Below are 16220 nucleotides of genomic sequence, written 5' to 3'. Positions count from 1 at the left end.
AAAATGTTGGGGACTTTCTCAAGGAGTGGACTGAGGCTGGAGTCAGTGCATCAAGAGCCACCACACACAGACAGATCCTGGACATGGGCTTCAAATGTCATATTCCTCTTGTCAAGCCGCTCCTGAACAACAAACAACGTCAGAAGCGTCTTACCTGGGCTAAAGAAAAACAGACCTGGTCTGTTGCTCAGTGGTCCAAAGTCCTCTTTTCTGATGAGAGCAACTTTTGCATCTCATTTGGAAACCAAGGACCCAGAGTATGGAAGAAGAATGGAGAGGCACACACTGCAAGATGCTTGAAGTCCAGTGTGAAGTTTCCACAGTCTGTGTTGATTTGGGGAGCCAGGTCATCTGCTGGTGTTGGTCCACTGTGCTTCATTAAGTCCAGGGTCAACGCAGCCGTCTACCAGGAGATTTTGGAGCACTTCATGCTTCCTTCCACAGACAAGCTTTATGGGGATGCTGACTTCATTTTCCAGCAGGACTTGGCACCTGCCCACACTGCCAAAAGCACCAAAACCTGGTTCAATGACCGTGGGATTACTGTGCTTGATTGGCCAGCAAACTCGCCTGACCTGAACCCCATAGAGAATCTATGGGGCATTGCCAAGAGAAAGATGAGAGACATGAGACCGAACAATGCAGAAGAGCTGAAGGCCGCTATTGAAGCATCCTGGTCTTCCATAACACCTCAGCAGTGCCACAGGCTGATAGCTTCCATGCCACGCCGCATTGAGGCAGTAATTGCTGCAAAAGGGGCCCAAACCAAGTACTGAGTACATATGCATGCTTATACTTTTCAGAGATCCGATATTGTTCTATGTACAATCCTTGTTTTATTGATTGCATGTAATATTCTAATTTTCTGAGATTGTGGATTTGGGGTTTTCATGAGCTGTAAGCCATAATCATCACAATTATGACAAATCACAGCTTGAACTATCTTGCTTTGCATGTAATGAGTCTATCTCATATATTAGTTTCACCTTTTAAGTTGCATTACTGAAATAAATGACACTGCATGTTGAAATGCATTTTGTATATATTACAAAGTATATGAAAAAATATTTTTTTTTAAGTATATTCTTCAGATTTTTTTTAACATATAAAAAAAAGTAAATGCATTCCAAAAATGTAGATTTGTATCTTTAAAAACATAGAGTATATTTGAATTAAAAAATATTTTTCATATATTTTGTAATAAAAAAAAGCATTTCAACATGCACATACACCGTATTTTTCGCTCCATAAGATGCACTTTTTTCCTCCCAAAAAATGGGGAAAGTATCTGTGCTTCTTATGGAGCGAATATGGAGGTTCTGGCCTGGAATTCCCGCCACAGCCGTGCTACAATACCGGGCCGGCCACTCGGCTCTTCTGTGCAGCAGAACCTGTTCCTCGGTCCAGCGGTCTCCTCACCATCTTCTCTCCCTGGCGCCGGGTGCCCACTGCGCATGTGCGAGAAGCGCTGCACTTTGTGAATGGTCTGGCAGTCTTCTGGGACCTGTCACGTGTCCCAGAAGATGGGGAGGGAGGACAACTCTGTGGAAGTGGGAGTGGGTACCTGTCAAATTCGGATACTCGCTGCCCCCCCCTTCCGCTCCCCAAAGGTCCGCAGTCATCTCCTGTACTATGTCCGCAGTCTCCGGTCACCTCCTGTACTATGTCCGCAGTCTCCGGTCACCTCCTGTACTATGTCCGCAGTCTCCGATCACCTCCTGTACTATGTCCGTAGTCTCCGATCACCTCCTGTACTATGTCCGCAGTCTCCGGTCACCTCCTGTACTATGTCCGCAGTCTCCGGTCACCTCCTGTACTATGTCCGCAGTCTCCGGTCATCTCCTGTACTATGTCTGCAGTCTCTGGTCATCTCCTGTACTATGTCTGCAGTCTCTGGTTATCTCCTGTACTATGTCCGCAGTCTCTGGTCATTTCCTGTACTATGTCTGCAGTCTCTGGTCATTTCCTGTACTATGTCTGCAGTCCATTGGTTCAGAATATTTTTTTCTTGTTTTCCTCCTCTAAAACCTAGGTGTGTCTTATGATCAGGTACGTCTTATGGAGCTAAAAATAAGGTGTATATATATATATTTATTGAAATATATTGAATATGGCCAAAATTGTAGTATTTCAAATATACAGGCATACCTCGGTTTATGAATGTAATTTGTTCTGCAGGACTTTTCGTATAGAAAAAGATTTGTAAACCGAAACGCTGCTTCCCATAAGAATGCATTGAAAACCAAATAATCCATTCCTGAGGTCAGAAAAAAGTAAGTACTATTAACCGCATGAGTTATTTTATCAAGTCATGCGGTATTTTAGTAGTGACAACCGTGTGTTAATGTTTCAGCTGTCAGAAAGGTGCCCCACAGACAGCTGAATGTAAAAAAATAATAAATAAAAACTGCATGGGGTCCCCGCTCCCATTCATACCAAGCCGTTTGGGTCTGGTATGGATTTTTTTAAAGGGAACTCCCACGCCAAAATTAAAAAGAAAATAAATAAATAAAATGGCGTGGGGATCCCCCACAAAATCCATAGCAGACCCTTATATGAGCATGCAGCCCGACAGGTCAGGAAAGGGGGGGAGGGGGGCGAGCGAGCATCCCCCCCTCCTGAACCATACCAGGCCACATGCCCTCAACATGGGGGGGGTGCTTTGGGGCAGGGGGGGCTCCCCCTCAAAGCACCTTGTTCCAATGTTGATGGGGACAACCCTGGCTGGTGGTGCGGGCAGGGGGCTGATCAGAATCTGGAAGCCCCCCTTTAACAAGGGGGCCCTCGGATCCCGGCCCCCCTCAATGTGAATGAGTATGGGGTACATGGTCCCGATACTCATTCACAAAAAAAACAAAAAGTGTAGTGTGAAAAAAGACAGGACACGGTCTTTAACAAGTCCTTTATTAAAAGAAAAAACTAAAAGAATGTCCCCCGCAGTAGATCCAACATCAACCATGATGCCCGCCGCCGTCCCCCAAAAAAATAATAATAAAAAAAAAGGCTCCGCTTCCGATGATGGCTTCCAGCCGTCTGCCTGCTCTGGTGGATTGACAGTTCTTAAATAATTTAGGGGCAATGCATCCGGGGACATCACCCGAGTGACCCTGCCCCGATGTGCCTGTGTGGCCCCGCCCCTTACCAATTTAAGAACTGTCAAACCACCGGAGCAGGCAGACAGCTGGAAACCATCATCGGAAGCAGAGCTTTTTTTAAAATTCTTTTTTTGCGGGAACGCGGCGGCGCTGGGCATCGTGATTGACGTTGGATCTACTGACAGGGACATTCTTTTAGTTTTTTCTTTTAATAAAAGGACTTGTCAAAGACCGTGTTCTGTCTTTTTTCACAGTACACCTTTTGCTTTTCGTGAATGAGTATCGGGACTGTGTACCCCATACTTATTCACATGGGGGGGGCGGGATCTGGGGACCCCACAACCACTGGCCAGGGTTGTGGGGAAGAGGCCCTTGTCCCCATCAACATGGTGACAAGGTGCTTTGTGGGGAGGGGGGGGAGCACCCCCCTATGTTGAGGGCATGTGGCCTGGTATGGTTCAGGAGGGGGAGGCGCTCGCTTTTTTAAATTATTTTTTCCGGGATGGCGGAGGGCATCATGATTGATGTTGAATCGACTGCGGGGGACATTCTTTTAGTTTTATTTTTTCTTTAGTAAAGGACTTGTCAAAGACCGTGTCAAGTCTTTTTTCACACTACACTTTTTGTTTTTTTGTGAATGAATATCGGGACCGTGTACCCCATACTCATTCACATTGGGGGGGGACCAGGATCTGAGGGCCCCCTTGTTAAAGGGGACTTCCAGATTCCGATCAGCCCCCTGCCCCAAAGCACCCCCCCATGTTGAGGGCATGTGGCCTGGTATGGTTCAGGAGGGGGGGCTTGTCCCCCCGCCCCCTTTCCTGACCTGCCGGGCTGCATGCTCGTATAAGGGTCGTATAAGGGTTTTTTTGGTGTGGGAGTTCCCTTCAAAATCCATGCCAGACCCGAAGGGCTTGGTATGGATGGGAGGGGGGACCCCACGTTGTTTTTTTTTTTTATTTATTATGGTGTCGGTTTTTAAATTACCACTTTTTTTTTTTCACTATATCTCAGAGATCCAGCAGTCACTTTCCCCACAGCTAAAAGAGAAAGTTAATTTTTAGTTTATTTCCCCAAGTTAAAAGAAACAATGTTTCCTTTTAGTTTCTTAAAAGAAACAAAGCTTCCAGGGAAAGTGACAGCTCTGTGAGGTATAGCAAAGAAAAAAAAGCCGGCAATTGCATTTAAAAATCGGCACCGACATACACTTCTTATTGCGAAAACAAAATTGTAAACCGAGGCATTATTTTCAATGAATTTTCATTCGTAAACCGAAAATTGTGTTACCCGAGGTACACGTGTATGTCAATATATTTGGGAAGAATATTTTTAAAATATATTTCAAATATATTTTTCTTCCATACGGGTGGGATTTCGGTTCAGCAGAGCCAGTGTTGTCAGCTTTCTATAGGAAGATATGAGCTCACTGAATTTCTGGCAGAATCAACAGTTATTTTTCTGTATTGGCAGGGATGCAAAACATGGAGAAAAGTGTATGTATTGCAGAAATGTACTATATATGTTTTTTTTCATGCCCAGACATACTGTATACTTGGTTGCAAGAACAGCAAATATGGCTGTGTATACAATAAATTCTATGAAAGTCCATTCCTTCACCTCATATAACTGAAAAGTTATAAAATACTTTTCATGCAGAGCAAACAATATTTTTATTGCAATCTTTCTCTAACCCGAGGGACACAGTAATTGTGGAGCATTATAAGGATCCATAAAGTCAATTTGCACAAAATTACATCCAGCTGTTCTAGATCAGATATAGTAGCTAATGCATTTGGGAAGCAGAACAGTAAGCTGCCCACAATTAAGCCGTCTACTTTGTCACAGGAACGGCACCTTTAAGTAGAAAAGTTCACTGGAAAAATAATTCAATTACCATGCTACCTGCAGTTTGTGAACACGCTATTTATATACTTCTAAAAGTCTTCATAATTAAAAAATAGTTAGAGCGCTGAAAGGCTTGGCTGGAGAAATGACAGATGAATGAGGGAGACATCACGGTGTACAACAGCATGTTTGAGCAAGGAAATAAGAAAAATGACAGGGCTAAGAAAAACTGAGATCTACAGCATGGGGTTCACCGAAATGATGATTTACATTGAAATCTAGCTCAGAACAAACCTCCAGACTGACAGCAAAGAAGTAAACAATACTCACTGTGTAATGGCCAAGGTGAAAGAGAACTGCTGATCGATTGGCAAAACATACTGCAATTTCCTCAGTGCCAGGACTGCCATGGGATATAGCCTGCAGGACACATACTCAGAATGAGCAAAGATGCCTTGAGGACGCTGAGAAACTCTTACCCAAAAAGCCTTTTAATAAACTAATGTTATATTTTTATTTCAGATACAACAAAATGTTTTGGCACACATTAATTAAAAATGTACCTTCTCCCTAAGCAAGCGGGATTTTAACCTAACAGCAATTACCCAGCAGAACCAGCAGGCCAATTAATGTTGGTAGATAACATCTGATCCTTCTTTCTATAAATGGTAAAATTACCAAAAGTCATCCATAAGGCCAAGTGTGCTTCAAAAGTTTTATCTTTTTTTTTTTAATTATTTATATTTTTTTAATGCAAGAGCATGTTGTAGAATACATCTTAGGTATGGAAAAACATTGGTATTACCCTGTAAAGACAGAATTTGAAGCACTTTATTCTTCATCTTTGACTGACAGCTTGGTAAAGGGCCATGTGGTCTTTCAATACAGTTTTGGGTCGACGGCAGCGTTCATTGTGATTGACGCCGGATCTACTTCAGGGGACATTTATTTTTTTATTTTATAAATAAAGGACTTGTCAAAAACTGCCTCCTTTTTTATGTACACCACACCTTTTTTTGGTGAATGAATAGGGGTACTATGTACCCCTACTCATTCACATGTGGGGGGCCTGGATCTTTAACACGGGGGCTTCCAAATTCCGATAAGCCCCCACAGACCGCCACAACCACAGGCCAGGGTTGTGGGAAAGAGACGCATAACTATAGGGGTCGCTATAGCGACCTGGCCCCATGCTCCAGGGGGCCTGTGTTGCCCCTTGTACACCTGGATAGGGGGGATGGCATATAGAGGAACTGATTCCCTCCACTTTACTCCTTCAGCCGCTGAATGCCTGCTTCTCCTCCTCTCCCTCCTGCAGGCATTCAGCAGCTGGAGGTGGAAAGTGGAGGGCATCAGTTCCTCTATATGCCACCCCTCCTATCCAGGTCCTGCTGCCAGGTCTGTGTGCAAGCTCCAGCCTGTCTTACTTGCACCTTAGGAATCCTCGCACTACCTCCCTGCTCTGCTCAACATTCATCTGCCAAATGCGGAAAAAAAAAAAGTTTTGCCTTTAGTTCCACTTTAATAATAATTAAAAAAAAAAAAGTATACAGAATGATGCGCTGAAATTGATATCACACTGCCCCCAGGCAGGCCAGAGATTGCCAGCTGCCCTCATAGTAAAAAGGTTGACTTTTGCCATGTGGGCTAGCGAGTACAAACCCTGAAAGCATGTCTTATAATACAGCACAATGTTTTCTGGAGTGATCAGCTTATTAGCAAAGAAAAATTTCAGACCCACTTTCTGCGGTTTGTACCTTGGAATATAAAACTGCTGCAGCTGTGTACTGTTTTCTTCCAAACCTCTTATTTCCCTCTTCCTTGTAGAATAGCACAGCACGAGGTTCTTTCCCAACATTTTGATCACAACACAGTTTTTCTAGTAACTCCTCTTCTTCCTGCCTGTGGAGAGAAATTAAAGACAGGTGCTTGCACTGTGTGCATTCACATACTCTGTCCCCCACTCCTTCCAAAACCAATCCCCTCTGCTTGACTTTGACATAAGCATTACCATTTATAAAGGCTGTTCTTCACGGTATCTAAAAACCATTCCTCCCCACTGTGTACTGAATAGAAAAGAATACTTTATACTCCTCTTAATTCTAGACTCAGCTGATTTTGCTCTTGATCTATTTGTGACAGATAAAAAACGATTGTGAGCTCTGTATGGAAACGTACTGACCTGTATAAGTCAATCTCCATTACAAAGTAGATTGCTGGCTCTTTATCTTATAATTTAAAATTGCAGGACTGTAGATCTAGAGTAAAGCACAGTTCAGCCAATCAGAGATCAAACTAGCAGAGAATTTGTGTCTTGCTGGCTTTACCTTTCTGCCAGCCTTCTGACCCTATCTCATACTTCACTATGAACATCTTTCACAAACTGAACTGCTATCTCTGTAAAGTGAACCTGTCACAGAGAAATCCTATAATTGAGACATGGTTATTTTTTTTCGGCCAACTGCGAACTCCATCCACTGACACAGTCTCAAGCTTTTAACAAGCATGTACTGACAAGAAAGAGAAAGAGGTCTACAATTCCTTACCCTGATGCAGACTTCACTGATAAGAAACTTGTCTAGGTACTCAGAGAGAAATCTTCTGCAAGATTTCCTAGGCTAAATAAAAGTAATGGGGTATGCCCTGCAGTATCTTTCTTATAAGCCACAGTGGGCTTATAAATACAAGTGAAATATGAATTTACAAATCCAGACCTGATGATATTACACAGGTTCAGAGTTGATGGAATTCCTTGAACGCAAAGGGTTCAGAAGCAGTGACAATTCTATAAAACCTGTTTAGGATCTGAAGCGGTTAAGGACGATGGGAGTGAATCTGGCATACAAGAATAATTTAGCAGTACGCAAGCTTATTCCTTCTACCAAACGCAGTCGGTAATGCAAGCAGGTCATCCCCACATTATCCCTACAACCTGAGCTTTGTAATAATTTTGCTTTCTGCATATAAAAATATTCATACTGTTTCTCATTTGCAAATCCCTTTTCTGCCGTAGTAATTAAAAGTTAATAGCCAACCATCACTTACGACATTCTGTAGGAGGGAAGGTTTACCCAGGGAGCTTCACAGTATCAGTTTCTTAGTTATAAACAAGTGACTTCAAGCTGCAATTATGGTCAATAGCCAATTATAAATGATATAATGACATAGTTGTGTTAACACAAATTCATTTCAGTCCAGTGTTTTTTGAAGCGTCTGCCATAATCAGGTATAAGACATTTTAGTTGATTTTGGGGATATTACAGCACTGTTCGATTTGTATTTTTGTGTGGTGTGAGCTTTTTGAGGTAGTAGTTGTTCATACTTTCTGCAATAAATAGGCATTGGCTGATTACAGTATAATTTAGGCATACTTGTAGGTCCTTCCTGCCATGTACCAGGCAAGTCTAGCCAGGAGTTCTAGGGGCAACAAAGTTGTTTGCTGGGTTGAGTTTTCCAACTATTATTGCTTTTCCCAGACATAATCTGTTACTTCACAAACAAATTAAACTGTGCAAATTCCCCAATTCCACCGTATACAAAGCTGCAAACACTTTAGGAGGACATCCTCTCTTAATTTAAACAATAAAAAATCATAAATGTTGCGCTATGTGTGAAAGAATCAAAATAATTAAATACACTTATATAAATGTGAAAACAGCCATAAATATAAATTAAAAACAGATTCCTGTATAAAGACAGTAACATGTATAGTCCATATACAGGACAATAAAGTTCACGTGAGTAGTGACTTCAACAAATACTTGTATAAAGGATTTTTCGTTCCTTGAATATAATGTGAATTCTTTTTTATCCAATCAATCACCAACGTGAGCGAACCACCACCATGTGAATAAATGGAGGCTTACCAGATGGAAAGACCCCTTAACTACAGGGGGTCGTAATCAGCTTTTTGTATTGATGAGTTATCATCCAGACTTCTATAAGCTGTCAAGAACTCTCAAATCGTATGAGAACCCAGAATCCGCAGACATCAATGCACCATCCCCACTGCAGTGTCAGGATAATGTCATAGAAAATAAAGCATGCCTCTCATAGTGCAATACAATCAATATACCTTTATTTGCGCAAATAAAATCCTACTTACAGGTTTACAGAGGAATAAAAGCATTTAAAATTAAAACCACTTCCAAGATGGTGGACAACACGATGACGTCAGAGAGAGGCTCTGCCTGACACGTTTCGTCATCAAAAGACGTCTTCCGAGGCTAGGAAGCCGCCCTCCTTCACTGCGCTTAAATAGAAGAAAATCAAGCCTCGTTTTGGAACACAACCAGTCTCAATCATATACAGGAACCATATTATGTCACATCCGGGACCAAGCCTCAATACAATGTAAATACCATTCCCATTGTTTTCGAATACATCCGGACTTAAACCTCAATTTGGGATAAAAACGAATCCAATCATTACAAGGAGCTGGATCAGATGTTAAATCCAGTCACAGACATTCCCGGCAGTGGGCTGGAGTAAACCAGACCCCACTCCGGATTTGAAAGTACAAATTTCATGATAATGCCCAAATAGGGGGGAATAATATAAATATATTAATGAAAAGGAAATCAAACAAACATTATTGCTGTTACCAAATTGAAGTAAGTGAATGTTCCAAAATGGAAAGCACAATTCATTGATATATTTTACCAACTCCGACGCCATCTTGTGTTCCACATTAAAATGAAAACTAAAAATATAAATGTATAAAACATGATATCATAAGCCATAATCCTAATCGCATTAATACTTCACCTATAAAACTATAATGCTAAATTTAAAGTAATATCTAAAATATAATAAATTTAAAAAAATGAATAAAATGAAATAAGACTGCCCCCCCCCCAAAAAAAACAAAACAACAACATATAAATCAATATACCCCGCCATATCCCACAGGGAGGGATGGAATCAGTAAGGGATAACGGAGCATCAAATATTAAATCAATTATAATAATTAAATGCGTTACTATCCCAATCCACATTCATTCCACAGGGTTCATAGTACCTAACATTGTGTATCCACTTAGTTTCGAGCTTAGAAATTTGGATTTAGTTCAAAGGCTAGATAGGAAGGATCTTATTTTAGAAAGACAAGGATACTAGCTAGTTTGTTTGCCCCTTTATTACTACTTATGCAGTACAACACTATTCTATTAAAAAAATTAAAAAAAAACATTGGCATATTTTACACAACAATGGAATACTGGGGTGTGTGTTACCACCCAAACCGCAGGTCATATTTCATGGGGTTCCATCGTAATAAGATTGCCCTAAATGTATATGATCCCCCATGCCGCACTACTTTTTCAGGACTTGAAAGGTTTTTATAGATGCAGAAAGTGCGTAATATGCCAAATAATACATGTTCACGGAAGGGCATTACGTTCTGTGTATCTACCACCATGTCTAGGAATCACTCTATTTCATCCTTCGTTACTTGTACCTCCTCTACTGTAGTCTATCTTTTACAGTGCCCGTGTGGCCTTCAATATATCGGAAGGATCACCAGCATCCTCCAAATCAGATTGGGGGAACATGTGGGGAATATTAAGAGAGGTTTTAAAAGGCGCAGTGTCTCCAGACACTATGCCAAATTCCATAATAAGGACCCTGCTAGTACATTATTTTTAGGAATAGATAGATACAATCCACATTGGAGAGGGAGTGCTACGAGGAGGGAAATTTATAGGCTCTAAACTAAGTGGATACACAATGTTAGGTGTTATGAACCCTATGGAATGAATGTGGATTGGGATATTAACACATTTATTAATAATGCCTGATGGATATTAATTTTTATTTAATATTTGATACTCTGTTCTATTTTTCCGTTATCCCTTACTCATTCCATCCCTCCTTGTGGGATATGGTAGGGTATGATGATTTATGTTTTTTTTGTTTTTTTTGGGGGGGTTATTTTATTTTATTATTTTTTACATTTATTATATTTTTAGATGTTATTTTAAATTTAGCATTCTAGTTTTATGGTGAAGTATCCATGCGATTAGGATTATGGCTTATGATATCATGTTTTATACATTTATATTTTATTTCGTTTTCATTTTAATGTGGAACACTAGATGGCGTCGGAGTTAGTAAAATATATCAATGAATTGTGCTTTCCATTTCGGAAAATTCACTTACTTCAATTTGGTAACAGCAATAATGTTTGATTTCCTTTTTATGAATATATTTATATTATTCCCCCCTATTTGGGCATTATCATGAAATTTGTACTTTCAAATCTGGAGTGGGGTTTGATCTGGTTTGGTGACTGGATTTAACATCTGATCCAGCTCCTTGTAATGATTGGATTAGTTTTTATCCCAAATTGAGGATTCAGTCCGGATGTATTCAAAAACGATGGGAATGGTATTTACATGATATTGAAGCTTGGTCCTGGATGTGACATCTTCCGGTTCATGTATATGATTGAGGCTGGTTGTGTTCCAAAACGAGGCTTGATTTTCTTCTATTTAAGTGCGGTGACGGAGGACAGCTCCCTATCCCCAGAAGAAGTCTTCTGAAGACGAAATGTGTCGGGTGGAGCCTCCCTCTGACATCATCGCGTTGTCTGCCATCTTGGAAGCTTTTTTTTTTTAATGCTTCTATTCCTCTGTAAATCTGTAAGTAGGATTTTATTTGCGCAAATAAAAAAGTACATCAATTGTATTGCACTATAAGAGGCATATTGTATGTGACATTATCCTGACACTGCAATGGGGATAGTGCATTGATGTCTACGGATTCTGGGTCCTGATACCATTTGAGAGATCTTGTGTCTTGACAGCTTATGGAAGTCTGGATGATAACTCATCAATACAAAAAGCTGACTACAACCCCCTATAGTTAAGGGGTCTTTCCATCTGGTAAGCCTCCATTTATTCACATGGTGGTGGTTCGCTCATGTTGGTGATTGATTGGATGAAAAATTATTCACATTATTAACATTATATTCAAGGAACGAAAAATCCTTTATTCAAGTATTTGTAGAAGTCACTACTCACGTGGACTTTATTGTCCTGTATATGGACTATACATGTTACTGTCTTTATACAGGAATCTGTTTTTAATTTATATTTATGGCTGTTTTCACATTTATATAAGTGTATTTAAATTATTTTGATTCTTTCACACATAGCGCAACATTTATGATTTTTTATAATCTGTTACTTAGTTCAACCCCTTTCCCTCCTTCATAGCCACAAACTTGCAAATTATGTATAAAGTGTTTTTTTAGAAAGGTTATCTGGTGGCTAGATTATGCATGCATGGCTGGCTGCCACATAATGACTTGCCTTTCTTAAAGCCCAACTCCTAAGATGTTTTTTATTAACGTCAATTAGGTTTTTTTTGTTGTCTATGGCCACACAAAGGTCATTTCTACTCATTTCTTTCTCCCCTTGATACAAGGAAAAGAAATTAGGGGTCAGACAACACTAAAGCACAGACAACAACAAATGCCTCACAAAAACTAGAGAAGGGTTAAGAGCTCTGTGAAATTTTTACATCTGCCTGTGTTCTGTTTAGGAGATCCTCCTCACTACCTGTTTCAGTGGTGATGGTTATGCTACATTTCTTCTTCAAAAAAGGAAGATCTCCGCAATGAAGACAAAGAAAAGAAAAAATTCAGCAGTGATTACTATATCAAAGCTTAGAAAAAAACAAAACAAAACAACAAAAACTGGATTTTTACATACATGTAAATTCTGTATTTGGGAATACACTAAAAGACACAGGTTGGATATGCATAGACCCTGGGTTATAGGCTGCTACCTTCAGGGGATTGGACAGAAGCTTTGCTGGGCATGCCCCACAGTGTACTACTATAAGCCAACCCCATAAGTCCTCAGCGTTTTAGCAAGGTGTATTGTAATCTAAGACAGGGCTTGACAAATTTGCTTTGAATCTAGGAGCCAGCTAAAAAAGTTGGAGCCTGGTGGAGGGGCAGCGTGACAGGAGCGGGCAGCAGGATGAGGGGAGTAGCTGGACAGGAGGGGGGCAGCGGGACAGGAAGAAGGCAGCAGGATAGGAGTATAGTAGAAATCAGTGAAGAGTTTATTAGAGAATCTGAATTTAAACAACTGGTTAAGCCTAGAAAACTTCTCATTAGGGAAGAAAAGGTCCATCACGTAGCCTCCCTAGCGGTTTGATTATGTCCATATTTCTGTGCTCAAAGCGGTACATTTTTTTTGCAAGGAAATATGTATTTTTTTTATTGTAGGCCTGTAATTTTTAAAAATAACTCACTGAATTTTGTCTGAACAAGAGTCTAGTAGACATCTCGGGTATGATACAATTTGAAACACGAAATCTTAAATTATAATTTAATAAATAATCCTAAAAAATAATATAATAATACATTTAATTCAATAATATAATCAAACCAAAAACACTGAAATTTGAAATATAGCGCCAAGTTCGCACATCACTGAGCAAAGTCACAAAATTGTTTTCAGTGTCTGATGACGAATTTCCCCACGAATCATCACTCAATTCTGCAAGTAGTTCTAATTTACTATCGCTGTTCTCTAGCTGGTCTAAAACCACTTTTGACCTAAAGGGACACTTTTTGGATGCCATGGACATTTCTTAGTTTCCAGGCAGAAAGAAAAAGTAAAAATTCAGGCAGGGCACAGAGCACTAGGGACAAAATGTATGTGAAATGCTTTGATACAGTAATGTTTTACTATGTGATTTTAGTAAATTTAATTAATGTCACTTTTACAAATTTCAGATTTCCCGCCAGTTCCGTCCCCCATACGTCCCGACGTCGCAAGGAACGGAACCCAGAAGACAGATGCCGGCATCCGCCAGAGGACATTACAGGGGACACTGCAGGAGGGACATCGCGGGAGCGCAGGACAAGGCAAGTGAAGAATAGATCCCGGAGCAGCACCGCATGATAAGCCCGAGTGTAGCTCGGGGTTACCGCTTCTGGTACTGAAACTTTACCCAGCGCTAATCTTGGGAATACCGCCAGGGAGGTTAAGGAAACTAGCAATAAAAAAAAACTGAGGACTCATGGAGTGAGAAAGGGTTATAGGAATATGGGGGCATGCCCAGGAAACCTTTGTCCAATCATCTGAAGGTAACAGCCTATAACACAGGAGCTGAAAACATCCAGCCTGTGTCCTGTACTGTATGATTAGTTTTGTCAGTAGTTGGCCACTAGTTAGAATATCTGATTGAGTCAAAGGTAATCATTGTATAAACAACATTAAAATCTAGGGTTGCTCCTGAACTCAAAACTGTATCTAAACCAGGCATCACTGAATGCAGACTGTGGCCTGGATAGAGTGACAGTTCTGTCTGGACTGGGATGCATTTCTGATAAAGGAATACCAGTCACATTGGCTTATGTGGCAACTATGGCACATGCCCTGGGTGCCACTCAGCAGCTGGCCGTCAAGCCAAGTTCCTCTACCGTCCTCCATCCCGTCACCCTCACTCTCCCCGCTGGTCGATCCTAGCAATGTACTTTTCAACATTGGGAAGATGCTGTCCTCCATCCAGACACGGACTGTGGTGTGAAGTGGGGGCTGTAGTGTCAAGGAGGGTTGCGATCTGAAGAGGGGACTAAGGAAACTGATGTAAACAGGGCTGTGAAGTGAGGGTATGGCCTACTGGGATGTGAAGAGGGGCTGTGGTGTGAATGAAGGAATTGTCAGGGCTCCCGGGTATGACCAGAGGTGTGTGACTGACGCAGGGAAACACAGGCTTCAGATATGTTATAAACAATATAATTTATTGACACTAACAATACAAACATAAACGCAGTGCAATACTAAAACATAACACAGTGCAAACAAACCAAACCAACCACCCACAGATAACAGTACATACAATGCAAGCGTCGTCACGCCGGGTCAATATCAATCGGGCAGGTATGTACAGGGGGAGCAAGCGGAGAATGGTCGGGGTCACAAGCCAGGGATCAGGAGCAGGAGAATGGTCAGACAAGCCAGGGATCAGAGCAGGGTCAGCAGAGAATCAGACAGGGACAGGGACAGGAACAGGGAGCAGGAACAGGATACAGGGCCCAGGAGAAACACACACCAAGGAAGATTCTGCAGGTCTGGCCATCCCTTAAATACACCAGTGTAAGCAGTTTCAGGTGTTTTAGCTGGCTGCAAGGTAGAGTCTCTGATTGCTGGGAGCACCCGCTGGCCAGCCCTGGTACTGCAGCCCATAAGGCAGGCGAGTCCCACCATTGCTGGCCAGTCCATTCCTGACAGTACCCCCCCCTCAAGGAGCTGGGCAAAACGTTCCACCGCCCGGGTCTAGTAACTGGCGGGATATCAAAGACTGGCACACCGGGCAGGACTCCGGGCAGCGGCACACCGGGCAGGGGCACATCGGGCTGGACTCCGGGCAGAGGCACATCGGGCTGGACTCCGGGCAGAGGCACATCGGGCTGGACTCCGGGCAGAGGCACATCGGGCTGGACTCCGGGCAGAGGCACATCGGGCTGGACTCCGGGCAGAGGCACATCGGGCTGGACTCCGGGCCGAGGCACATCGGGCTGGACTCCGGGCCGAGGCACATCGGGCTGGACTCCGGGCAGAGGCACATCGGGCTGGACTCCGGGCAGAGGCACATCGGGCTGGACTCCGGGCAGAGGCACATCGGGCTGGACTCCGGGCAGAGGCACATCGGGCTGGACTCCGGGCAGAGGCACATCGGGAGATTACCAGGTGAAGCAGCAGGCACCGGGCCCCCAGGCGGGGCGACAGGCATCAGGCCCCCAGGTGGGGCGACAGGCATCGGGCCCCCAAGCGGAGCGGCGGGTGCCGGGTCAGGTACCGGATCATCTGGATCAACAGCGGGCATCGAGTCAACTGGCCTAATAGGATCGTCAGGCTGGATCAGTTCATCATGCTGGGTAGAGGCATCAGGCTGAATGCAGGCATCCGGCTGAGTAGAGGCATCAGGCTGAATAGAGGCTTCAGGCTGAGTAGAGGCTTCAGGCTGAGTAGAGGCTTCAGGCTGAGTAGAGGCATCAGGCTGAGTAGAGGCTTCAGGCTGAGTAGAGGCTTCAGGCTGAGTAGAGGCTTCAGGCTGAGTAGAGCCTTCAGGCTGAGTAGAGGCATCAGGCTGAGTAGAGGCATCAGGCTGAATAGAGGCATCAGGCTGAGTACAGGCATCAGGCTGCGTACAGGCATCAGGCTGAGTAGAGGATTCAGGCTGAGTAGAGGATTCAGGCTGAGTAGAGGATTCAGGCTGAACCACGGAAGGCAGGTTCTCAGACGGCAGGCTCACCGG

The 16220-nt window shown here is 42.6% G+C and overlaps 1 protein-coding gene across 1 annotated transcript in view; it reads right to left on the bottom strand.

The window, feature by feature from the left end:
* SMYD4 (SET and MYND domain containing 4) overlaps positions 1 to 16220 on the bottom strand; it is a 91356-nt gene that overhangs the window by 53194 nt on the left and 21942 nt on the right. The window contains exons 3-4 of the mRNA XM_089657713.1: positions 6698 to 6842; positions 5271 to 5360 (exon numbers count right to left, since the gene is read on the bottom strand). Coding sequence (XP_089513839.1) covers positions 5271 to 5360; positions 6698 to 6842 — 235 coding nt within the window. The remainder of the gene's footprint in view (positions 1 to 5270; positions 5361 to 6697; positions 6843 to 16220) is intronic.

This window comes from Staurois parvus, unplaced genomic scaffold (assembly GCF_062004578.1).
Source record: "Staurois parvus isolate SC_StPar_1 unplaced genomic scaffold, SC_StPar_1.0 ptg000029l, whole genome shotgun sequence".
Taxonomy (NCBI): domain Eukaryota; kingdom Metazoa; phylum Chordata; class Amphibia; order Anura; family Ranidae; genus Staurois; species Staurois parvus.
The sequence above is the reverse complement of the archived record's forward strand: the minus strand, read 5'-3'. Positions and strand labels throughout refer to the sequence as shown.